General features: G+C 41.6%; 1 protein-coding gene across 1 annotated transcript in view; it reads right to left on the bottom strand.

The window, feature by feature from the left end:
* Positions 1-26241, bottom strand: part of HSD17B2 (hydroxysteroid 17-beta dehydrogenase 2) — a 63135-nt gene that overhangs the window by 18582 nt on the left and 18312 nt on the right. The window contains exons 2-3 of the mRNA XM_019012880.3: positions 11699-11911; positions 8956-9141 (exon numbers count right to left, since the gene is read on the bottom strand). Of these exons, the coding sequence (XP_018868425.2) occupies positions 8956-9141; positions 11699-11911 (399 nt within the window). The remainder of the gene's footprint in view (positions 1-8955; positions 9142-11698; positions 11912-26241) is intronic.

Below are 26241 nucleotides of genomic sequence, written 5' to 3'. Positions count from 1 at the left end.
GCAAAGTTCCATGATAAATCTATGCCACCAAAATTCTTGTCACTCAGAAGGTGACAGAGGTGCCAGACTCAAGACAATCTGGTGGGTCAGGGCAACCACGTGCTTCTTCTGGAGCCCTTATTAGTGACTGACTGCTTCTCTCCCTCCATGCACCTTGCTTCAAAACGAAAATAACAGCAATGAACTCCCAGATAAGCATGTTTCCAAAGTTAGTATTACATTAATTTTGCCAAAGATATATCAACAAGTCAGCATCACATTGGATGTTAATTTCTGTGGATTTGTTGGTTATATATTGCCTTTTACACATACTTTGACTTTTCTAATCCTTGTGTTACATTCTAGCTTTTTCTTTTCTGGCTCAAAATCTTTTCTATTGTTTCACAAAACTCTCCAGTAAGTGCCAGAGAGCCCCTCACTGTGTTCTCTGCTGAATTCCCCTGTCCCTTATCAATTACAGTGTTATGGACTGAATTGCTCCCCCCACCACCCAGAAAAGTTTATATGTGGCAGTACTAACCTCCAGTATCTTGGAACGTGACTGCATTTGAAGATAGAACCTTTAAAAAGATGATAATGGTTAAACGGGATTGTAACAGTGGTGCCCTAATTCAGTATGACTGCCATTCTTATAAGAAGAGGAAGAAACACCAGGGGTGCAACAGACAGAGAGATGACCATGTGAGGACACAGCAAAAATGTGGTCATCTGAAAGCCGAGGAGAGAGAGCTCAGGAGAAACCAACCCTGCCGACACCTTGGTCTTTGACTTCCAGCCTCCAGAACTGTGAGAAAAGAAATTTCTGTTTTCTGAAGACATCTTGTCTGTGGTATTTTCTTATGGTAGCCCTAGCAAACTAACACAGAGGAAAATCGATCATTTCAGAGCTTTGTTTCTTTTTTTTAATTTTTAATATTTTGTGGGAACATAGTTGGTGTATATATTTATGTGCTACATGAGATGTTTTGATACAAGCATGCAATACATAATAATCACATCAGGGCAAATGGAGTCTCCATCACCTTAAGCATTTATCCTTTGTGTTGCACACAATCCAGTTATGCTCTTTTAGTTATTTTTAAATGTACAATTAAATTATTATTGACTATTGTCACTCTGTTGTGCTATCAAATACTACATCTTATTCATTCGTTCTATTTTTTGTACCCATTAACCATTCCTACTGCCCCCTCCTTAGTCCTCTCCACTACTCTTCCCAGCCTCTGGTAACCATCCTTCTACTCTATCTCCATGAGTTCAATTGTTTTAATTTTTAGCTCCCACAAATAAATGAGAACACGTGAAGTTTGTCTTTATGCTCATTATGTTATTTCACTTAACATAATGACTTCCAGTTCCATCCATGTTATTGCAAATGACAATATCTCATTCTTTTACATGGCTGAATAGTACTCCATTGTGTGTATATGTACCACATTTTCTTTATCCACTCATCTGTTGATGGACACTTAGGTTACTTCCAAATCTTGGCTGTAGTGAACAGTGCTGCAACACACATAGGACTGCAGATATCTCTTTGATATACTGATTTCCCTTCTTTTGGGTACATATCTAGCAGTGGAATTGCTGGATAATATGTTGGCTCTGTTTTTAGAGCTGTTCTCCATAGCAATTGTACCAATTTACATCCCCATGAACAGTGTACAAGGGTTCTCTTTCTCCACATCCTTACCAGGATTTGTTATTGCCTGACTTTTGGATGAAAGCCATTTTACCTGGGGTGAGATCATATCTCACTGTAGTTTTGATTTGCATTTCTCTGATGATCAGTGATATTGAGCACATTTTCATATGCTTGTTTGCTATTTGTATGTCTTATCTTCTTTTGAGAAATGCCTATTCAGATCTTTTGTACATTTTAAATGAGATTATTTGATTTTTTCCTGTAGAGTTGTTTGAGCTCCTTATATTTTCTGGTTATTAAGTCTTTGTCAAATGGCTAGTTTGCATGTATTTTCTCCCATTCTGTGGGTTGTCTCTTCACTTTGTTGATTGTACCCTTTGCTGTGCAGAAGCTTTTTAACTTGATGTGATCTCATTTGCCTGTGCTTGTTGGGTGTTACTCAAGAAATCTTTGCCAATTCCAATGTCCTGGAGAGTTTCCCTAATGTTTTCTTATAGTACAATAGTTTCACAGTTTGAGGTCTTAGATTTAAGTATTGAATCCATTTTGATTTGATTTTTTTATATGGTAAGAGACAGGGATCTAGTTTCATTCTTCTGCATATGGATATCCAGTTTGTTTTTTCTTTCTTTTCTTTTCTTTTCTTCCTTCCTTCATTTCTTTCTTTCTTTCTTTTCTTTCTTTCTTCTTTCTTTCTTTCTTTTGAAACAGGGTCTCACTCTGTCATCCAGGCTGGAGTGCAATGGTGTGATCACAGTTCGCTGCAGCCTCTATCTCCCTGAGCTCAAGTGATCCACCCACTTCAGCCTCCTGAGTAGCTAGGACTACAGGCACATGCCACCATGCCTGGCTAATTTTTTGTATTTTTTGTAGAGACATGGTTTTGCCATGTTGCCCAGGCTGGTTTTGAACTCCTGGACTCAAGCAATCTACCTGACCTCCCTGTGTGCTGGGATTACAGGCATGAGCCACAGCACCTGGCTGAGTTTTCTCAGCACCATTTATTGAATAGACTGTCCTTTCCCTGGTGTATGTTATTGCATTTGTTGAAAATGAGTTCACCATAGATGTGTAGATTTATTTCTGGGTTCTCTATCCTGTTCTCTTGGTCTATATGTCTGTTTTCATGCCAGTACCATGCTGTTTTGCTTACTATGGCTCTGTAGTATAATCTGAAGTCAGGTAATGTGATTCCTCCAGTTTTGTTCTTTCTGCTCAGGATATCTTTGGCTCTTCTGAGTCTTTTGTGGTTCCATATAAATTTCAGGATTTCTTTTTCTATTTCTGTGAAGAATGTCATTGGTATTTGGATATGGATTGCATTGAATCTATAGATTTCCTTGAATAGTATGGACGTTTTAACAATATTGATTTTTCCAACCTATGGACGTGGAATATCTTTCAATTTTTTGTGTCCTCTTCAATTTCTTTCATCAATATTATATAATTTTCATTGTAGAGATCTTTCACTTCTCTGGTTAGGTTAATTCCCAGGTATTTCATTTTATTTGTAGCTATTGTAAATGAGATTACTTTCTTGACTTCTCTTTCTGATTGTTTGCTATTGGCATACTAATGCCTGTAATCCCAGCCTTTTGGGAGGCTGAGGCAGGCGGATCACAAAGTCAAGAGATCGAGACCATCCTGGCCAACATTATGAAACCCTGTCTCTACTAAAAACACACACAAAAAAATAGCTGGGCATGGTGGCGCACACCTGTAGTCCCAGCTACTCGGGAGGCTGAGGCAGAGGAATCACCTGAATCCAGGAGGTGGAGACTGCAGTGAGCCGAGATCACGCCACTGTACTCCAGCCTGGCAACAGAGCGAGACTCTGTCTAAAATAAAAAGAAATACATGCTACTGATTTTTGTATGTTGATTTTGTATCCTGCAACTTGACTGAATTTGTTTATCAGTTTTAATTGTTTTTGGTGGAGTCTTTAGTTTATTCCAAATATAAGATCATATCATCTGCAAACAAGGATAATTCAACTTCTACCTTTCCAACTTGAATGCTCTTTATTTCTTTCTTTTGTCTGCTTGCACTAGCCAGGATTTCCAGTATTATGTGGAATAACAGTGGTGAAAGTGGGCATCCTTGTCGTGTTCTAGATCTTAGAGGAAAGGATTTCAGTTTGTTCCCATTCAGCATGACACTAGCTATAGGTCTATTGTATATGGCTCTTATTACGTTGAGATGTGTTCCTTCTATACACAGTTTTTTTTAAATTGAGGGTTTTTATCATAAAGGGATGTTGAATTTTATCAGATGCTTTTCTTAGCATCAATTGAAATGATCATATGGTTTTGTCCTTCATTCTGTTGAGATTATGTATCACACTGATTGATTTGTGTAAATGTTGAACAATCCCTGGATCCATAGGATAAATCCCACTTAGTCATGATAAATGATCTTTGTAATGCACTGTTGAATTCAGTTTACTAGTATTTTGTTAAGGATTTTTACATCAACGTTCATGAGGTATATTGGCCTGTAGTTTTCTTTCTTTTTTTTTTTTTTTGACATGTATTTTCTGGTTTTGCTATCAGAATGATATAGGCCTCATAGGATGAGTTTGGAAGTATTCCCTCCACCATTATTTTTCAGAATACTCGAGTAGAATCGGTATTAGTTCTTCTTTAAAAGTTTGGTAAAATTCAGCAGTGAAGCCATGAGGTCCCAGCCTTTTCTTTGCTTGCAGACTTTTTACTACTGCTTCGAACTCGTTACTTGTTATTGATCCGTTCAGGTTTTGGATTCCTTCATGGTTCAATCTTGGTAGGCTCTCTGTAAGAATTTATCCATCTCTTCTAGGTTCTCCAATTTATTGGTATATACTTAGTTACTCATAGTAGCCTCTAATGATCTTTTGAGTTTCTGTGGTATTGGTTGTAATGTCTCCTTTGTCATCTCTGATTTTTATTGGGTCTTCTCTCTTGTTCTTAGTCTTGTTCTTAGTGTCATTAAAAGTTTGTCAATTTTGTTTATCTTTTCCAGAAACCAACTTTTCATTTTGTTGATCTTTTGTATTGTCTTCTTCTTTTCAATTTTATTTATTTCTGCTCTAATATTTATGATTTCTTTTCTTCTACTAATTTTGAGGTTGGTTTGCTCTTGCTTTTCTAGTTTTTTTGAGATGCATCACTAGGTTTTTTACTTGAAGTGTTTCTACTTTTTTAATGTAGGCACTTATAGCTGGTAGCCAGCTTCCCTCTTAGTACTACTTTCACCACATCCCATGGGTTTTGGTATGTTTGATTTCCTTTATCATTTGAGAAATTTTTAAATTTCCTTCTTAATTTTTTTCATTGACCTACTGGTCACTCAGGAATATATTGTTTAATTTCCATGTGCTTGTATAGTTTCCAAAATTCCTCTTATCTTTTATTTCTAGTTTTGGTCCTTTGTGGTCAGAGAAGATACTTGATATTATTTCATTTTTTAAAATGTTTTAAGGCTTGTTTTGTGGCCTAACATATGGTCTATCCTTGAGAACGATCCATGCGCTCAGGAGAAGAATGCATATTCTGCAGCCTTTGGATGAAGTGTACTGTAAATAACAATTAGGTCCATTTGGTCTACAGTGCAGATTAAGTTTGATGTTTCTTTGTTGATTTTCTGCCTGGATGATCTATCCAAAGCTGAAAGTGGAGTATTGAAGCCTCCAGCTACTAATGTATTGAGGTCTATCTCTCTGTTTAGTTCTAATAATGTTTCCTTTATACATCTGGGTGCTCTGGTGTTGGATGCATGTGTATTTATAATGGTTATATCCTCATGCTGAATGAACACCTTTATGACTATATAATGACCTTCTTTGTCTCTTTTTATGGTTTTGATCTTGAAATCTATTTTGCCTGATGTAAGTATAGCTACTCCTGATCTTTTTGGTTCCCATTTGCATGAAATATCTTTTTCCTATCTTGAGAGCGCTTTGTTTCTGTCTTTACACAAACTCCCGGCCCTGTTGAGTACATATGCCTCCCATCTCTTCTGATATAGTTACTTGATTTCTTGTTACTGTTTTAGTAGCTTTATAAAGTGCCTTGGGTGGTTTCTGAGTCCTATAAATAAACTCATTTCTAGAGTTTCTCCGGGACATGAAGATTCAAAACTGGATGTGATGAACGAAAACTTCATACATCTTGGTGAGTGGGTGGGAGAAAGAAGAGAGAGGCATGGGGAAAAACAAATCCAAGACGACTCAAAGATCTGAAACTCAAAAGACTAGGGCAGAAAGAAGTCAGGGTCCAGTTACAATGTTCTGCCTATGGCTAGCCAGTTACCTCAGCATCATTTATTGAATAGGGAATCCTTACCCCCATTGCTTGTTTTTTTCAGGAATATTAGAATTGCTTGTTTTTTCGAAGATTAGATAGTTGTAGGTGTATTGTTTTATTTCTGGGTTCTCTATTCTGTTCCATTGATCTTTGTATCTTCTTTTGTACAGGACCATGCTGTTTTGCTTACAGGTAGCCCTGTAGTATAGTTTGAATTCAGGTAGTGTGATGCCTCCAGCTTTGTTCTTTTTGATTAGTGGTGCCTTGACTATTCATGTTCTTTTTTGGTTCCATATTAATTTTTAAATCTTTTTTTCTAGTTCTGTGAAGAACCTCAATGGTAGTTTAATAGGAATAGCATTGAATCTATAAATTGCTTTGGGCAGAGTGGCCATTTTAACTATATTGATTCTTCTTATCCATGAACATGAGATTTTTTCCATTTGTTTGTGTCATCTCCAATTTCTTTGAGCAGTGTTTTGTAGTCTTCCTTGTAGAGATCTTTCACCTCCCTAGTTAGCTGTGTTGCTAGGCATTCTGGAGGGCTAACAGCAAGTTTTGTTTCAGATGGGTTAACTTGGTGATGATCTTAAGAAAATAGATGGACATAGCTGGGTGTAATGAATTTGCACAACCAGAGGGTGAGAATAAGAGTGAGATATGCCCAGAACTTTGGGAGGCCGAGGCGGGCAGATCACGAGGTCGGGAGATCGAGATCATCCTGGCTAACACGGTGAAATCCCGTCTCTACTAAAAATACAAAAAAATTAGCTGGGTGTGGTGGGGGCGTCTGTAGTCTCAGCTACTAGGGAGGCTGAGGCAGGAGAATGGCGTGAACCCGGGAGGCGGAGCTTGCAGTGAGCCGAGATCACGCCACTGCACTCCAGCCTGGGCAACAGAGTGAGACTCCCTCTCAAAAAAAAAAAAAGTAATAATAATAATAATAAAAGAGTGAGATATGTTATTTATTTTAACATTCAGAGTTTCCCTTCAGTGAAAATACATGACAACAGAGTAAGAAGTTCTGGCTTGGAAAGAGCTTTAGAGGCCAAGTTGAAGATATGTGGAAGGTTATGCTCGGTATTGTGAGTTATTTTTTGAGAGAGCGTCTCACTCTCTCACCCAGGCTAGAGTACAGTGGCATGAACACAGCTTACTGCAGTCTTAACCTCCCAGGCTCAACTGATTCACCTCAGCCTCCTGAATAGCTGGGACTACAGGCACATGCCACAATGCCTGGTTTGTTTGTTTTTTTCTTAATTTTTTTGTACAGACGAGGTCTCACTATGTTGCCCAGGCTGGTATCAAACTCCTGGGCTCAAGTAATCCTCCTGCCTTGGCCTTCCAAAGTTCTGGAGTTACATCCTTGAGCCACCGCACCTGGCCTTGTACTGTAAGCTCTTCACTTACCCGTTCATTAATCCATTTTCCATTTTTCACTCGTTCATACACTTGCATTTCTTCATTGATTAACTGAGCTGCTGGTGCATGCCAGACACTGGGCCTACAGCACATACTCCACATTTTGGCAATAACTAAAGTGAACTCATATGAGTGAAGGTGTTGCTCAAAGTTGAGAACAGAGAAAAAAGAGAAACCTCCTTGTCAATGTGCCAAGGAGGAGGCAGTACTCTGTTATTTCAGTAAATATTTATTATATAAGTGAGGCAAAGAGTCTGTGAGACTTTCCCAGAAGTACCAGACTATTCCAGGGAAATGAGAAAGGTGAGGCTTCCACACAGGCCAAAATTGTAAAGGCTAAGTTCAGAACAAAGATTAGGAAAATACTGCTGTGTGTTTTCTCAGGATTCATTTGCTTTGGCAAGGTAGCAGGAAATTGGAACTACTTTATGGTTCTCACACAGCTAAAATATAATACTCATTGCTCCTAACCATCCTAGAGGACACTTCGTCTCCCCCAACTCTTTCTCTCTCTCTCTCTCTCCCTACCTTCTTCTTTGTTTATGCCTCAGGCCAACCAAGACTAGTCAAAGACACATAGCAGTTAGTTTTAAGAAAGTTACTGAGTTAAAGCCAGGAAAGGGAATGTGATGGACAACAATATTTGTCTAGAAAATGCGAAGAACCCCCTCCCTGACCAAATCATTCTAGAACTGATATTCATGTTACCAAAAAAAGCACAAAACACAAAAGTCAAGCAAACAAACAAAAACAGCATAGTCATACCCTTTATTTTAAGAAATTTTACTTAGAATTAATTGATCCAACAGTGAAGAGTGGTACTCCTCTATTTGAAGGCAGGATCCTAGAATCCAGAGCCCATCCCTTTGGCTTCCCTCTCACCTCTGCAGTGACCCAGTGACCCAAAAGTCAGGTCGATGGATCTTCCCTAAACTGAACAAGAGCCCAAGGAACCCCAGTTTGAAAATGTCTGTCCCAGAAAAGAGGGCATGCTATGACACGCATGGGCATTTTTTATGAAAAGGCAAGACTGTTCAGCCCTTGACTCAAGTTGTGTACTATTTGTTCCTGGAAACAGAGAGAGACAAACTATCCAGTGTCATCACATCCTGACCTAGCTGGATTGAGGCTGCTCAACACTGGGGACAGTCTTCGGGTTAACAATAGCAGGCAGCTTTTGTTTGATGGCACGAACAGAGGGAAGGTATTGCCTACTCAGCTTACAGGGAACTGAACACAGTGCATTAAATTGACGAAGTGTTGAAAACAGGTTGCCTGAAACGCTGACATTATTTGTAATGTGAGATTTCCTGTACAAATCTACCAACCCTGTGTGTTGGCAGTCACATTATAAAGACATATAAGAACCCTAAATCCCCAGTAACAAATGGATGAGTTAGAAGGCAGATAAGAGTTTCTACATGAAAGAATTTGAAAGAAGAGAAAGGTTTTATTGTGTTAAGACCAACAGGGTATATACAATTTGACTAATCCTGACCCAACCCTGCCTTTGCATGCCCTGCATTTTTGTTCGCCCACAAAGAATGCCATGAGCCATGTCTTGTGATGGGCACCCCATGACCATGTGTGAAAATGCTGACTCACCTCCCATGCTGCTGACATTCACCAGCCTCCCTTTGGATTTTCTAAGAAGAGGCAAAAATGTCTTTGTGACCTCCACAGTTCCAAAGAAGTTCACGGCCATGCATTGTTTGTAGTCAGTCATAAGAAGAAGCTCCCCATCAGTTGGAAAGCCAAGCACCCCAGCATTGTTGATCACAGCCCACAGTCCTGGAGGCAGAAAACCATAATGAGTGAGTGTCTGAAAGAGGAAGTGAATAACACAACCTGCAATACCTGGAAGACCATGCAAGAGGTGTTACGTGTGAGCCAGGTCTCCTGGGGGATTAGAGTCTGCCACTGGACAAAGGCAAGAGTCTTAGGGAAAGGGAGTGGGAGTGGGAGGGGAATTCCTGTAACAGGAAGCTAGATGTGCAGAGATGTAAAGTAGAATATTCTGTTCCAGAAACTCTTCAGAATTTACTAAGTGAACCAGCAGGTATTGCAAATTAAGGGTTTGGCAGGAGCCATTATCCTGAAAGGACCTCTAATCCTTGTTAAGATGCTTAGACAGGGAACCACTGATAGGGAACCAACAAACCACTGATAAAACAAATTCCCCATCACAGGCATGCCACATGGGAGGACCCCAACACGTGGAGGCTCTGTATGTCTAAAGGTTTTTAGGAGATGGATGGCACTGTAGAATGTGAATGCTGTGAAGATTAGTCTCTGGAAAGTAATGGGGAAGGAAAGATGGGTTGCAAGGAGGGCATTGGGATAGCCGAGGTGGAAGAAGGTGAGGGTCTGTGCTAAGTCGTAGTGCTATGCAGTGGTAGGAAGGGGCTGGAAGGTAACTATCCAGGAGGTGGAATTGACAGGACTTGGATCAGTAGGATACAGGCATTGAGGATAAGCTGAGGGTCTCAGTGACCCGCAGGTTGCTGGCTTGAATGACTGGTTAGGTGGTAGAGCCAGTGTCTGAGCTGTGGGATGCAGGAGAGCAAACCGATTTGCAGAATGGCAGCAGGGGGAAAAAAACAACATTTGACATGTTGAAGTTGAAGCCTCTGGAGTATAAGGGAAGATGTCTGATAGATAACTTTGTATACGTAGAGAAGAAGGATTAGGTTGGTAATATAGTAATAGATTTGGGAGTTATTGATATAAACCAGTGTTTCTTGGCCCTGCGCTAACATTAGCATCACATTGGGAGCTTTATAAACTAATGATACCTGGGATCCCATCCTAGGGACTGATTAATTGGGTTTGGGGGATCTGTTCAGTCACACAGGGCCTGGTGCTTCAGAAGAGTCCTGCACGTGGTTTCAGTCTCTGCTGTCACCATCTAACATTCCTAATAATTTTCCGAAATCAAGCTAGGGGCCCCATGTTTTCATTTTGCATTGGGTCTGCCAAGTTACATAGCCCATCCTGGAGCCCAGCATGGGTAATTTTCTAATGATTCTAATGTGCAGTTGGATTGAGAACTCTCAGTATACGGAGAAAACAGCATGGCCCAGGACACATGGAGTGCGAAGTCTGCGGATGCAACCCTCAGAAGCATTTGTATTTGTGGGGAGACAGAGGCAAAGTTTCATCCAGGAGAAGTGGAAAGAAAGATTGGAGAGCTAGGAGAGCAATGGGGGCTGGGGACCCCAAAGCCAAGGAGGAGAATATAAACAACATGCTTAAATACTGCAGGGAAGTTAGAAACTGGGTCTTCCAGCAATCCCATTACCGGGTATACATCCAAAGGAATATAAACCATTCTATTACAAAGATACATTCATACATAGATTCGTTGCAGCCCTAGTCACAAAAGCAAAGACATGGAATCAACCGAAATGCCCATCAATGATAGACTGGATAAAGAAAATGTGGTACATATACACCATGGAATACTATGCAGCCATTAAAAAGAATGAGATCATATCCTTTGCAGGGACATGGGTGGAGCTGGAAGCCATTATCCTCAGCAAACTAAAGCAGGAACAGGAAACCAAACACCACACATTCTCACTTATAAGTGGGGGCTGAACAGTGAGAACACATGGACGCATGGTGGGGAACAACCCACACTTGGGCCTGGTGGAGGGAGGGGAGGTAGAGCATCAGGAATAATAGCTAATGAATCCTGGGCTCAGTACTTACAGGATGGCTGGATCTGTGCAGCAAACCACCATGGCACATGCTTACCTATGTAACAAACCAGCACATCGTGCACATGTAACCCAGAATTTAAAATAAAAGTTGAAAACAAAAAAAAACTGGGTCTTCAGGATAATTCTGATTAGCTTTGCCAGATCAGTTAGGGAGGCAGAGTGAGAGCCAACGTCAAATTGAAGGTGAGGAAGAGAATCAGAGAGCTACAGGGTTCCGTGGAGCTTAGCCATGAAGGAAAGAGAAGAGGAAGGGTAATGGGTAAAGAAGGACAGTGACCATGAAGGTATTTTTTTTCGAAGCTGGGGACTCTAATGCATGTTGCTATTGCGGACAGAAAAGCAATGAGCTGGGGCTGGAGGAATTATTCATGGGAGAGTGACTGAGAAGTTGGAGAGAATGAGATTGAGGTTTCTGTAAGTTCTGTGTGGATGGGCCCATGTCTGAGTTACTCCGAAGGTCTTCGTGTTGATAGAGGCCCTCACACATGGTAGGGGTTCAGCACAGGTGTGCTCCAGGGCAAACAGTGCCCAGAGTGGAGTGGGGGGCATGTTCAGCCTAAGCCGGAACAAGAGCTGGGCATTCAGGAGGAGGGTAAAGGCACTGAGGGTGCTGGCGGCAGTACCTCTGTCCTGCAGCATTGCTGCAACCTTGCTGTAAGCATCTTTTATCTGCACTGGCTTCGTGATGTCCATTTGGAGCACCGAGAGGCGCTGAGAGCAGGTTCTTCGCAATTCCTCAGCACCTGGGCCATTTTCATTCAAAACTCCTGCAAATACCGTGAAGCCCAGCTCATCCAGATACTTGCACAAAGCATGGCCAAGCCCGCAATCACCACCTGCATAGGGTCAGGGGAATAGGGAGTGAGATCAAACCAGAGTGACAGGAGAAAATATTTAACAAGGAAAACATATTACGTTGTTTACAATTCTCCATGCTCTCTGAAGAGAGGGGTTCCTGAGGAAGTTTCTTTATGTGCTAAGTGGGGAGGTGGGAGGAGAAGCCAAGCCAGATAGATACATTTCCCCATATAAAGGAAGGGGCATAATATAGAATTAGGGGTTGTGAGTGGGCATAGGTGGAAAGAGAAAGGCTTGGGGGAAGGGTAGTCCAGGAGTGGCTGGTGGCCAAAGTAATTGGGAAGGAAAACCAAGGCATCTAATGGAAGTAGTTTCAGTAATCTATAATGTGTAGTGTTTGATGTAACTTCACTCACTCTGTAAAACCTTCAGTCAAACATTCATTACAAACTCATACTTTGGACTCGGTTTTGCCTTATGGAGACACAGGGCAATAACAGAGGCTGCCCATGGGGGCCAGTTCATGCCGGATTATAAAAAGTTCATGGCCACCTGTGTTTCTCACCCTCCTGGGCCTTTTTCCCTATCCATGGTCTGCCCTGAGCCATGGAATAGACGTCAAGCCTAAAAAGAAAGTTACAACAGAAACCAGATAGAAAGCCCTAATTGCATTGCTCTGTGAAAACAGAGACTAATGTAATACACAAAGTATGACTTAAGCTTCTCAGAATTTGAGATGGGAGTATACCCAACCCAGCCAAGAGGGTATTAGGGACCCAGGAAAAAGTGTTTTATACCCACAAGTGCAAAACGTTGATGTCTGAAATTCATAAGTTGAACATAACATGAACATTAAATCACCCTTTGAGCTACATACACCATAATAAACATATAACAGTTAACGTCTCTCTCGTTTTAGTAAGAAAGTATTTCATATTGCCTGTGTCATGTGATCTTCCTTGGACTCCTGCAGGGATCTCTTGTTGGTAGTCAGACATGCCCGCCAAGAATTGGGAAATAAGGAAAATCAGAGTACATGCAGAGAAGCAACTCAAAGATCAGTATGTGAGTGGGCAGGAAAGAGATCTCGCTTCCAAGCTAACAACAGGGGCCTGAAATCTACTGTCTGCAAAGAGAGGGCAGGTGTTCACATACACTATTGATAAACATGTGCAGGACTAAAATTCACCAGTGTGAATTGGCCTATCTTTTGACCCAAAAAGTCTCAGTATTTATCCTAGAGAAATACTTGCAGGCACATAAATGATGTTCTTTACAACACTGTATAAAAGCAAAAGAAGGAATTAACTTAAATGTCCATGAATAGGAGAATGGGTACCTAAATTACGGTACACAAAATGGAATACAACAAAGCAGTTTTAAAGATGGAATACACCTATTGACAATGACATGGCTATTGCTCCAAGATGCTTTGTTAAGTGAAATAAAATAATTTGCAGTATAATAATAATTAATAAAATCCAATTTAATGCAAAAAAGAAGGAGAGTTGATGCTATAAATAGCGAGGTGTGGAAATGTAAAAAAATAAAATAAAATAAAAAAGAATTTGGAAGGAGAGATTCCCTAAGTTTTCCTTAGGAGGACAGGCAGAATGGAGGGTGGACCTTATCTTGTAATGTTTACCATTTTTGCTGCAAAAAAGTACTTATTTTTCTTCTGTAATTTCTTTTTTTAAAGGCTATGCTAATTAGAATGGAGACTGGTCAGTCCTCTAAGTGTAGAAAAAGGTGGAAGAGAGAGAGATCCTAGCATGGTTGGCATCTGCGAACACTGCCAGAGAGAGAATGATAGTCATGGCAAAAGGTGTGTGTACTCCTGTCCTTCTGACACCACCATTATGAGATGAATGCCTCTGGTTGCCATCACTGATTGCATTTAACATTTGCTCCATCTCCTTCCTTCTTATGTCTCCATGTATGTCAGTGCCCAGCAAATAGCTCTTGAGTGTAAGTGGTTTCCTCCCTGGGGCTGGCCAGAGGAGGAGATGGTACCAACTGAAACACATGCAAGTGTCTGGACCATGTGATAGACACCTGTCTTAGTGTAAATTAATGCATTAGAATTCTGGTACTAATATATAATATATGTGTATAACCATTTTGTGAGCCCAGTTCCTGAAGAAATGGACCTGTTGCTGGACAAATCCAGCTTCTGGATCCACAGTGCTGAGGCCAGATGCTGGACACTGGCAAGTTCACCAGACTGCAGACCAATGCTGTGTGTGCTCTCCCTGGAATCCCCTAAATACCAGTAGTGGTCAAGTCTGTCTTATAAAATTATTCCCCAAATGTCTACAGTAGAAATTATCCTTCCTATCTTACAGATGAGGAAACTGAAAACAAGAGATGCCAAGATCACACAGATGGTAGGAATCGACCTGGACTCTATTGGATCCTAAATCCAAGTTCATGAGTCACTGTCGTACTGGACCAGCCACCTTCTCCTTCATCTGTGTCATCAGAGAAGGGAGGTTTGGGCAAGCTAATCCCAGGATGATCCTCTTGTGGTCTGTAAGAAAGGGTATGAATTAACCTGAAAATAACTAACTTTGAACCAGGTTGGAGTTAAAAGTATCTAGAGCCTGGTTATACACACCCTGCTGGGTGAGGCCAAGTGTTTCGTGGACAGCCTTTCCCATTTTGTGATGTACCATACCTTATGCTTCTGCCTTATTATTGGCACAGCTAGATATATGGGGGCCATGGATTTTAAAGCCCCCAGTTACCCCTAGAGGCTTGTGTGATATCAGGATGCCCAGCGTGTTCCTTCTGCACAGAGAAGAAAACTGTTCTGCAGTGCAGAGACGAACACCATGACCTTGACTCTACGGAGCACATAAACAGTCAATCAGGGTATCTGCTGCTCTCTAGAGAGCTAAGAGAAGGGGAAAGGGGTCATCCACCCACTTAGAGCTGCTGACCATGAAGGCATGCAAACTGTCACCTGTATCCAAATCTGAAGTCCATCATCTGCTCCCCAAATCCACCTGAGAATCATGAACTTTGCACTTTCCAATCCTTCCTTTGGCCTTGCATCCCACAAACACTTTGATGTGTTCAACACTGTGTGCCTCCACACAAGATGCTGAGAGCTTCCCAGCTTCCCCTTCCCCACAGGGGTCCACAAGGTTATAATTGTCCTGTGTAACTCCACCTCTTGTCTGGGGCTGATTGGAGCAGAGTCAACCAGCTTTTCTCTTTCAGAAATGTGGAATTGTGGCTGCAAGATCCAAAGCAGTGTCCGATACTGTCTGACCAAAGAGGTCATTAAACTCAATAGCAAATGGGGGGACTGGGTGGCTGTCTTCCTTCATGCACATGGAGATATGGGCTAAGTCCTCTTGAAGAGTAACAAGAGGTAAAGCTACAAATAAGAGCAGAGTCTGAGGTCAGATGTTGTCCACAGACATAGACGAGCATGTTCTTGGCTCATGATAGCTTTCCAGTCTCTGGTAAACCTCAAGTGATCTCTTCCCCATGTATGCTTTAAGAAATTCCACATCCTCGTAATAATCCCTCTTCTTTCTCGAGTTAGTTTTAGTATCTTTCCTGAACATCTTTTTCACTTACTGCAGACACTAGAACTAGTTATCTTTGCTTTGGAAAACAGTCCTCAAAAGGTTAAACATAATGTCACCAGACGACCTAGCAATTCTGCTCCTAGGCGTGTACCCAAGATAAATGAAAATATATATTTACACAAAAACCTGTGCACAAATGTTCATAGCAGCATTATTCATAACAACAGAAAAAAAGAAACTAACCAAACATCCATCAACTAATGAATGGATAAAAAATATGGTATACCCAACAGTGAGATATTATTAAGCCATAGAAAGGAATGAAGTTTCTATGCTTGCTGCAGCATGAACATTGAAACCATTACGCTGAGTGAAAGAAGCCAGCGTGGCAGGTAAAGGGATGAGAGCAAGGAGGAGACATTGTGATCTTGACTCCTTTTCCTTTGAGTAGAGGATAATTTGTCACATTTTGGAAGGCAGTGCCTTTGAGCAGCTTCATGAGCCTAGGATCTGACTCTCTTAGGAAAGTTCCTTGGAAGAGCCTACAGGTGACAACAGTGTTGAACTTTAGGCAAGCCCTGTGATACTGGAAAATTGCAAAGGTTAAGAAATGTCCCCACCCTTTTGTGTTCTGGGAAACAGCTCACTGCAAAGAACTCCCTTCCCCATATGACTTAGATGAGACTCATAAGTGCCCCCACTTGTTTACCTATGACAAGGCCAGACCCAGAGCCTCCAAACTCCCTTTCTTTGTTTTTGTGGTTAGTTGAACTGCCTGTTTCCACTGGTCGGTCGGAACAAAGTGTTCGTTAACCTAACTTTGGTGTAGAGTCTCTCCTTTCCCCAGGTCCTGGCCCACCCTCAGCCTGAGCCAGCAGACAACTCCTCTTTACAGACCTTCCTGATCAGCCCTCAACCACTGTCTGATTGTGTCACTCTGATCATCCCAGCCCCCAACACCCACTTCGTTCTAACCTTGTTTATGCCTCTTTAGCAAAGCAAAACATTTACTGCCTCATCTTGAGACACTTGCAGATTAAGTGGTCAGAACATTCCCTCTACTGCAATAATCCTTTTGAATAAAGTCTCTCCTAACTACATCTGAGTTTTTTTTCATTTGGCAGTAAATTAATGAAGCCAAAGATCACGGGAGACAATCTGCTTGTGTTTACCCATGAGGCAGTGTGGCATAGGCAAATGGGTGCGAGTCTAGCCCTGCTATTCCTGTCTGTGTAACCCTAGAGAGCCTTTCTAGTTACTCTCTGCCTCTGCTTCCTTACCTGTAAAATGGGCTAAATAATGGTACCTGTGTCAGTTAATATTTGTGAAGTGCCTAATAGAGCCTATTCCAAACAATTACTACATCAGTCTTTTTAAAAAATAAAACTGTGTCTTTATTTTAATTTTCAGATGTTTCCACTCGCAATATTGGTAAATGTAGAGTTTGCCTCTACTGACTGTCAGCTGAACATCTTGGTTAAGACTCAGACTGCCTGATTCTTCTCTTCCACTTACAAGCCTTGGGAAAGTCACATATAACCATGTGGAACCTCCACTTCCTCACATGGAAGGTAGGATTATCATAACACCCCCTCCTAGACTGGCATGGGCAGTCAACAAGACAGGATTTCGCACTGGCCCAGCGTGTTGTGAATGGCTGTCATCAGTATCGTGGCTGTAACCGTGAAGTCATTTCTGACTTATGATGTTAGAGATCAGGCTGTGTTGGCCTGGTGTCTATGAAGTCCTGAGGCAGCTCAGGGGTCAGAGGGTCTTGAAAAAGTCTGTGGCTAAGGAATCACTCCTTGAGGAGAGGGGAAAATAATTGTATACTCCGGAAACCTGGCGACAAAGCCAGGGCTTTCGTGAGAAGTTGGAAGTGTTTCATAAGAGTTACCCAACAGTGGTGTTTGAAAAAAAGCACACCAAGTATGGATTGCATGTTTACCAAGTTCCAGCTGGTTCACATGCATTTACTCATTGAATCCTCTCAATCACCCTGGGGGGTAAGTAATGTTACCATCACCCATTTACAGAGGAGTAAACTGAGGCACAGAAGGATTAAGTCATTCAGCTAAGACACGGCAGAGGTAGTTTGGAGCCAGGCACAGATTAGGATATAAACAACTGGGGTATAAAATATTCAAATCCTCCAAAGCACAAGGCTTAGCCCATAGTGGATGCTCAATAAAAAGCACATGTTGGATGAATAAGCATTGAAGAGGGCACTAGAATATTTGTGCCTTACAAACTGAGAGAGGGTCCTTTGTCACTAGTGCTGAGGGCACCTGACTCATAGTAAGTGCTCAACAGGGCAGAGAAAATGCTGAGGTTGGTGTTAAACTATGTCATTTGGGATCATTCTATCTCTAGCAGCCTGGAAACCCATCAACTTGGAACAGGCAGTGACTACTAGAGACCCATTTGTACAAGATTGGAGTGAATTTGAAATAGCAGTTAATTCTAAAAATGTTAATAAAGACTCAGTTTATGTGCAAAAGGGAAATAATGTGAATCACCTTGAATTTGAGGGTATTAGGAATTGTGAAATGTAGTTGCAAAGAGTATTTATGCTACTGCCACATGGGGGCACCATATTAGCTGGTGAACGGAAACACCCCATCATTTGTTGGTTCAAGTCTTAAATTGGGCACGTTGTGAATAACGCGTGTTTGGGAGTTCTTCAGGCCAGGCCTCTTGAATAAAACGCATCCACCCTGTAAATACAGGACTGAGTGATGGGATGCATGTGCCCTGGAACACAAGCACTGTCCTTTGGAAGCTACATTCAGAAAGAAGGAAGATGGGGGATAAATTTACAAACCTGTAAATGTTTTTTAGTCATTAATAAAACATCATACAAGAAATAAAAGCTCACAGTCAATACTGAGATCAATAAAAGAAGGTATTCTCCATAATCTCACCATATTGCATAACTCTCATAATGTTCATGTTCTTTTTCTTCTAGTCTTTTTTCCTACATATCGTTCTTTAACAGTTATAGCACACATACAATTTGACAGCTGATTTTTAAATTACTATTATATAGACCAGTTTTACGTATTTCTACATAGTCTTCAAAGCCATAATTTTTCATTACTATAGATAAAATCGTCCCTATTAAAATACAGCCAAGAGAAATGATAACCTGGATTCTGGAGCTGGGAGACCTGGGTTCAAATCCCAGCTCTGTCACTTAACAGCTGTGTGACTTTGGCTGTCACTTAACCTCTCTGTGCCCCAGTTTCCCCATCTTTAAAATGGAGTGACAGTAGGACCTGGGTCATAGAGTTGTTAGAAGGATTAAATAATTTGATATATTAAAGTAATTGGAACAAGGTCTGGCACAAAGCCACTGCTCTCCAGATGTTTATTAAATAAATAGAAACTTTTTTTTTTTTTTTGACAGAGTCTCACTCTGTCACCCAGGCTTGAGTGCAGTGGCACAGTCTTGGCTTACTGCAACCTCTGCCTCCTGGGTTCAAGCAGTTCTTTGCCTCAGCCTCCCAAGTAGCTGGGATTACATGCACCTGCCACCATGCCCAGCTCATTTTTGTATTTTTAATAGAGACGGGGTTTCACCATCTTGGCCAGGCTGGTCTTGAACTCCTGATCTCATGATCTACCTGCCTCAGTCTTCCAAAGTGCTGGGATTACAGGTGTCAGTCACCACGCCTGGCCCATAAATGGAAACTTTTTTAAAAAAACCGACACTACACTACTCCTTTCATTGGCTCCCTCCAGTTTCTGGAACCAAAAAGGTTTTCAGTTCAGTTCTCTCAGAAGGTCCTCACCGCTATTCTAGCCACAGCGATGAATCAGCCAAAGATCACAGCTCTGCTTTATGCGTCCTTGCCCCTAAAGCTCCTCCGAGTGCTCCCTTTGCCAATGATGTCTTCAACCACCAGCAGCTTAAGGGGGAGGTGCTTACGGGGTTGGTATCTTCAGAGGCACCAAGACCCTTTCTCATAGTGGAATCTCACTTCTTATGGTAGAACGGAAAAACACAAGTTGAAGATCTACTATGTATCAGTAAAAGGATGTGATCTGAATAGGCATTTCATTTGTCCCACACAATGAATTTTGCAAAAATTCGAACAAAGACTCAGAATCGGGAGATTGTACCTGAAAACCCAGATCAATGGTTTCTCTTGATTAACCAGGAGATGAGTCAGCATTCCCACAAGGGACCCATCAGCTGAGGCTGAGGACCTCCGGGGCTCCCCCTCTGATGGGGTATGCACTCGTAGGAACAAGGTTCACTGATCAAGAGCTCTCACACACTCAAACATTCCCATCACCAGCTTCCCTCTGTAATGCAGCCTACCCTGACCTCATAGCCTTTTGAGTTGGAGATCCCTGACATACAGTTTCCCACTTACAAAGGTCATCTGAATCAAAGCTGTTTATCTGGTAGAAAGCCTGTGGGAAACTAGTGGGAAGTGGACTTTCCCCACCCTTTTGTTTAAGACTTAGGCAATCCATCAGATTGCCACCCTCATGTTGACATTGCCTGTTCCCCATAAAATAGATTAAGGTATAATAAAACGTTAGATAAATACAACAAAACTCTAGCATACTTAGGACTGCCCTGAGGTCAAAATAAAAGCTCAACTCTTAATCCAGGAAGAGCAAATACTTGACCTCCCTCCTCCTTTGCCCTCAGCATTCTTAAAGGATAACAGTTGTCGGGTGAGGAGGCCTTGGGAAATAGCTAGATTTTTCATGTCAATTTTTTTAATGGAAACAAATGCATTTTTCTTGGAACATAACCTTTATGAAGAATTCTCCCATATTCTTGTGATTCCTGTGTTAAGATGAGCAACTGAAATGCCCGGGAAATTAAATACTTGCCCAATGCTACACAACGGGAATGTGGTAGAGTCAGCCGTGAAACCCAGATTTGCTCCTTGCAAAACACATTCCTGTACTGTCCTGGTGCCACTTTTAACTTCTGACACATCTTCCTACCTGTCTTCACCTTCATTCTTTTGTTCCCTCATTCATTCAGATATCGTTGTGTTAGGTCCTAAAAACACCCACCCACAAAAGACAAATACTCCCTGGCTTCATGACGCATACTGATTAGGAAAGAGGTTCTCACTCCTCAGTCCCACTACAATCTAAAAAAAAGTCAATGCCCATCCCCAGAGACTCCCATTTAATTGGCCTGGATGGGGTTGGTATCCACTGGCAACAGTTTCTGAGATCTCTTCAGGAGATTCCAAACTTCAGCCAGGATTGAGAGCCACCAGTGCAGGAAAGTGATTCTCAACCACAGACAATTCTGTCCCCTGGGGAATATCTGGCAATGTCTGGAAACATTTTTGGTTGTCACAACACAGACTACTATTGAGGCCAGGGATGCTTCTCAACATCTGCCAGCCAACATCCATCCTCAAATATCAACAGTGCCAAGGCTGAGAAACCCTGGTCTAGAGAGAAGATGCACATTGGATAAATAATTACAATATTGGTGAATGTTATTAATAGGAAAGTTCTAGGAATATAAGTCATAGTTTACTTTTATAGAGAACTCCAGTTTCCTCCTTAAGGGAACACTCATTGGAAAATAATACAGGCAGGAAAGAGAAGAAACTAGGTGATCTCCATCAGGGTACGGACTCTCTTGGGCTGCCTGGTTCACTGTTCCAGACCCCACAGCCACTGAGCGACTGTAGTAAATATTTACCGAATGACAGAATGAACAATTGAGTAAATGAAGAAGTATCACAGTCCAGGCACAACCCATCACCTTCTCACAGTTTCATGTTCTTGCCCTGTACTCGCTCCCTGGACCCATTCATCACCCTCCCTGAGCCCCGCCATCTGTCTACAGTGCCTAAAAATCAGATTTTTTCTTTTAAATGACCTTCATTTTTTAATAGGAACATAACTTAGGAAAGGTTTCTCGATTCTATATTCACAAAGGAAACTGAAATGTACAGATGACTGTAATTCAGCATTCAACTAAGACCTGGTCACCGTGAAAATTCGCATTACCCTTAGGGCACATGTGAACCAACACAAAGCTGATGTGGGAATGGGTGGGGTAGGTGAGCCCTAATGACTTTTGCCCATGTAAGGGGACTAAGTCCAAAAAGTTTGAGAGCCTTATGTTTATATATGTTATCTCACTTTATGCTTGCAACCTAAGGTAAGATGCACATTTTTTAAAAAAACAGATTTTATTTTTTAGAGCAAATTTAGATTTACAAAAAAATCAGAAAGCTAGTACCGAGAGTTCCCAAATACTTTGCATACAGTTTCCCTATTATTAACATCTCATGGCTGGGTGCGGTAGCTCGCACCTGTAATTCCAGAACTTTGGGAGGCTGAGGCAGGAGAATCGCTTGAGCCCAGGAGTTTGAGACTAGCCTGGGTAACAAAGGGAGACCCTGCCTCTACAAATAATTTAAAAATTAGCCAGGTGTGCTGGCATACGCCCCTGGCCCCAGCTACTCAGGAGGCTGAGGTGGGAGAATCACCTGAGCCCAGGAAGTTGAGGCTGCAGTGAGCATGCTCATACTGCTGCACTCCAGCCTAGGCGACAGAGCAAAACCCTATCTCAAAAAAAAAAAAAAAAATTAACAACAACAATCTTACATTAGTATGATGTAGTTACATATTCTACAATTAATGACCCGATATTGATACATTATTATTAAGTAAATTCTATACTTTATTCAGATTGCGTTACTTTTACCTAATGTCCTTTTTCTGCTGTAGGATCCTGTTCAGGACGTTGTGTTACATTTAGTGATCCTGTCTGCTTAGACTCCTGTGGGCTATGACAGGTTCTCAGACCTGACATAGTTGACATAATTGATAGTTTGACGGAGTGCTCATCAGGGATTTTGTAGAATGCCTCTCTATTTGAATTTGTCTGATGCTTTTCTCCTGATTAGACTGGGATTATAGGTTTGGGGGAAGAAGATCACAGAGGTAAAATGCCATTTCATCACATCACATCACATTAAGGGTACATAGCACCCATGTGACTTAAGACTGCTGCTGATGTTGACCTGGAAGATGTTGACCTGGTTGAAGTAGTGTTCATCAGTTTTCTCCATTGCACAGTTGCTTTTTCCCCTTCCCAAGCTGTACGCTTTGAAAGGAAGCCGTTGTGCACAGGCCACACTTAAAAACTGGGGAGTTAGGCTGGGCGCGGTGGCTCACGCCTGTAATCCCAGCACTTTGGGAGGCCGAAGTGAGTGGATCACGAGGTCAGGAGATCGAGAGCATCCTGGCCAACATGGTGAAACCCCGTCTCTACTAAAAATACAAAAAGTAGCCGGGCATGTTGGTGCGCGCCTGTAGTTCCAGCTATTCAGGAGGCTGAGGCAGGAGAATCGCTTGAACCCAGGAGGCGGAGCTTGCAGTGAGCCGAGATTGCGCCACTGCACTCCAGCCTGGTGACAGAGGGGGACTCTCTCTCAAAAAAAAAAAAAAAAGAAAAAAGAAAAGAGAAAGTGGGGAGTTATGCTCTTCCTTCTTTAGGGTGGAATAGCTCTATAAATTATTTGGAATTCTGCACAGGAGATTTATCTCTTCTCCCTCGCTTTTTAATTAGTTCAATCACTTATTTATATCAGTTTGGACTCATGAGTATTGATTTTATACTTTGGTTTATGGCTTACTACTTTATTGTGTTGCTCTAACTCTTCCAGCTTTGGCTATTTAGAGCTTCCAGTTGGCTCCCATAAAAGTGTTCATTTTTTCCCATTTTACAGGTGAGGAAACCAAGCTTCAGAAAGAATATAAAAAGTTTCCAGCCTCACTCAAGTAAAAAAGCAGAGGTGCAATTTGAACCCTATGTCCATAAGATTCTAAGGCACCTGTTTTTTTGTTTGGTTGGTTGTTTTTGTTTGTTTCTTTGTATTTCCTGTCTAACACATTCTCTCTGAATATAGTCAACTTCCGTGAATCAATGACTAGTGTATATTTCACCTATCACTGTGAATAGGCAATAGCATTTTTGAGGTTACCAATCTGCTATGTATTATACATTATAGAGAAACTTAATCAGCACCAAGGTTAAGAAACAACATCACCAGCTCTCCAGAGATCTCCCTTGTATCTCCTTTCAGTTGTCCCCACCCCTCACAGGTTACCACGATCCTGACTTACAACAGCATAGATCCGTTTTACCTGATTTTTGTTTTAAATAAATGGAAATAGGTATCGGTCCTCTTTGTGGCTGGCTTCTTTTGTTCATTCTCCTATGTTTTCCTGTGGCTTGGTTAATAGAAATTTTTTGTAAATGTTCCAACCATGTATTTCACAAGAATTGCTACAAGTAAAGTAACACTTGTAAAAACACGTTAAGCAACTACATAAAAAGTAAATTTACTTAAGATTAGCATAACACAAAAAAGAGAAAACTAACCAGAGATACAACTAAATTGCCCCACTATCCCAAGGTCCCTTTTATCATTATCTAAGGTTTTATCTAAGTAGGGCAGCCTTACTAATGTCCCTTTTTTTCATGGGAAAGATGCTTGCTGGCTGACAGGATGTCATTCTTGCCAACACATGACCAAAAACTCACTCAGCCGCTTCCAAAATATAATGGTACAAGATGCAACTTGCCAAACTTGAATAAAATCCAAGATGTCTGTGATTTACAGTTTTCTATTTTCTGTTTCATTGCTAATTACCACCATTGACCTAGTTCTTTGCAACAGAGATGACAAACCCTTGGTACCCGGGCCAGCTTACACTTCTCATTCCACCATGGACACTATTCAATCAAATCACCTCTCCCTTAGAATCTACTCACTCCAGTACTCCTCACCAATCACAGAGGAAACCAATTCGCTACCCTCACTCACACCAGAGCATTGTGTTATTTTCTAGTTGGATCCACGCTTCTATTGCATGGTTTTCCAGTTGAATCCAGACTTCTCATTTCTGCTCCATTCTTACCACATCTCTCCCCAGCTCATGAACCTGCTCTGACACCCACTTGTCTGATAGATAATGGATACAGTACGCTGTCTGGATGTCAATAACTTCTATCATTTGCCCACTGTGGGGGAGTTTTCTACATTTCCCAACCTTAGGACATACCTTCTATTCTACTTGGGCTGATTTCTTAATCATCTCACATATGTGCTGCTTACTCCATCCTGTGTGTTCCTGCCTATTCATTACCTCACTCTTTCAATAGCTCTTTGTTGAGCATGTGCCATGTACTCTTCTACATCATGGGGACATGGCAACATATAAAACCATCCAAGTCCCCATCCCATGGAGCTTAGCTTGTAGGGGGTCATGGGAGACATTCAATAAGCAAATGTATTGGCGTCAGGTGGGAATGGGTGTTTGCAACAGAATAGTGACTGGGTGCCAGGATGCCATGTTCTGGGACAGCAACTCTGAGTGGGTAGCAGCTGAACCGCTATCCCAGGGAAGGGTGCACCAGGCACAGGGCAGAGCAGGTGCAAAGGCTCTCAGACAGGAACATAATTCTCAGTCAAACAGCAGAGAGGCCATTTTAACCAGAGCAGAACAAGCAAAGAGAATAAAAGGAGCTAAATTACAGCAGTAGTTCAAGGCCAGTCCATGTGGCCTTTAAGTCAGTGATTTTCAGTTCCCCCCCAGGGAACATTTGACAATGTCTGGAGACATTTTTGATTGTAAAAATGGGGATGGGCTACTGACATCTGGTGAGGCCAGGGAGCTGCTAAACATCCCAAAATGCATAGAACAGACCCCACCAAAAAGAACCATCTGGCCTCAAATGCTAAGAGAGCCGAGATTGAGAAAGTCTGCTTTCAGCCATGGGGAAGACCATGAGTTTTATTGTAAAATGTGACGAGAGATATCATCAGAAAGTTTTGAACCAAGGTGTGACTTGAGTTGACTTAGGTTTTAAAAAAAAATAGAAATATTTCTATTGGACAACACCCTTCCCTTTCTGCTAAAGACACTAGTGGGGAAAGAGGAAAAAATGACATCTCAAAGAGATGAAGTGGGAGTGGGGAGAGAAAGCAACATTTCTGGAGGTTAGAAAATCAAGTTGGTGGAAATGGCTAAGTGGTATGTTAAGGACAGGGCAGGGCTGAGCCCGGTGGCTCACACCTGTAATCCCAGCACTTTAGGAGGCTGAGGCAGGTGGATAACTTGAGGTCAGGAGTTTGAGGCCGGCCTGGGTAACATGGTGAAACCCATGTCTACTAAAAATTCAAAAATTAGCCAGCTGTGGTGGCACACACCTGTAGTCCCAGCTACTCGGGAGGCTGAAGCAGGAGAATCGCTTGAACCTGGGAGGCGGAAGTTGCAGTGAGCCAAGATCACACCACTACACTCCAGCCTGGGTGACACAGCGAGACTCTGTCTCAAAAAAAAAGTTAGATTTAAAAAAGAATGGAGCAGTCTAATATTTACAATGTCTGTGATGACAGAGGAGCCCTGAATTTTCTGGAAAGCATATTACTTTCATCTGATCTATGTGCGTGGCTTTTCTTTCTTTTTTTCTTTTTTTTTTTTCGATATGTGGGTTAAGGTTAAGTGATTAAGGAGAAAGGGCTCTTACATGTTTGAACTGATAGCAGAGTAAAGAATGAGAGATGAGAGTTCATCTTCACTAGAAATCACAGCCAGAGGTGACTTGGAGAAAGACAAGCTTGGGAATTTGTAAACATGCTGTTGAAGGCATGGATAGACCTGCCTTAGGTCATCATGTAAGGACTCCAGCGCATGATCTCTTGACTTAATGAGCATGGTGACTTTAAGTGATATCTGAATCACTTTGATTATCAGGAACAACTGCTTATTAAATAAAACTGATAATGAACTTCTATCTATGGTTATGCGTTCTA

The sequence above is a fragment of the Gorilla gorilla genome, chromosome 18 (assembly GCF_029281585.2).
Source record: "Gorilla gorilla gorilla isolate KB3781 chromosome 18, NHGRI_mGorGor1-v2.1_pri, whole genome shotgun sequence".
Lineage (NCBI taxonomy): Eukaryota > Metazoa > Chordata > Mammalia > Primates > Hominidae > Gorilla > Gorilla gorilla.
This window is presented reverse-complemented; position numbering and strand designations above follow the sequence as displayed.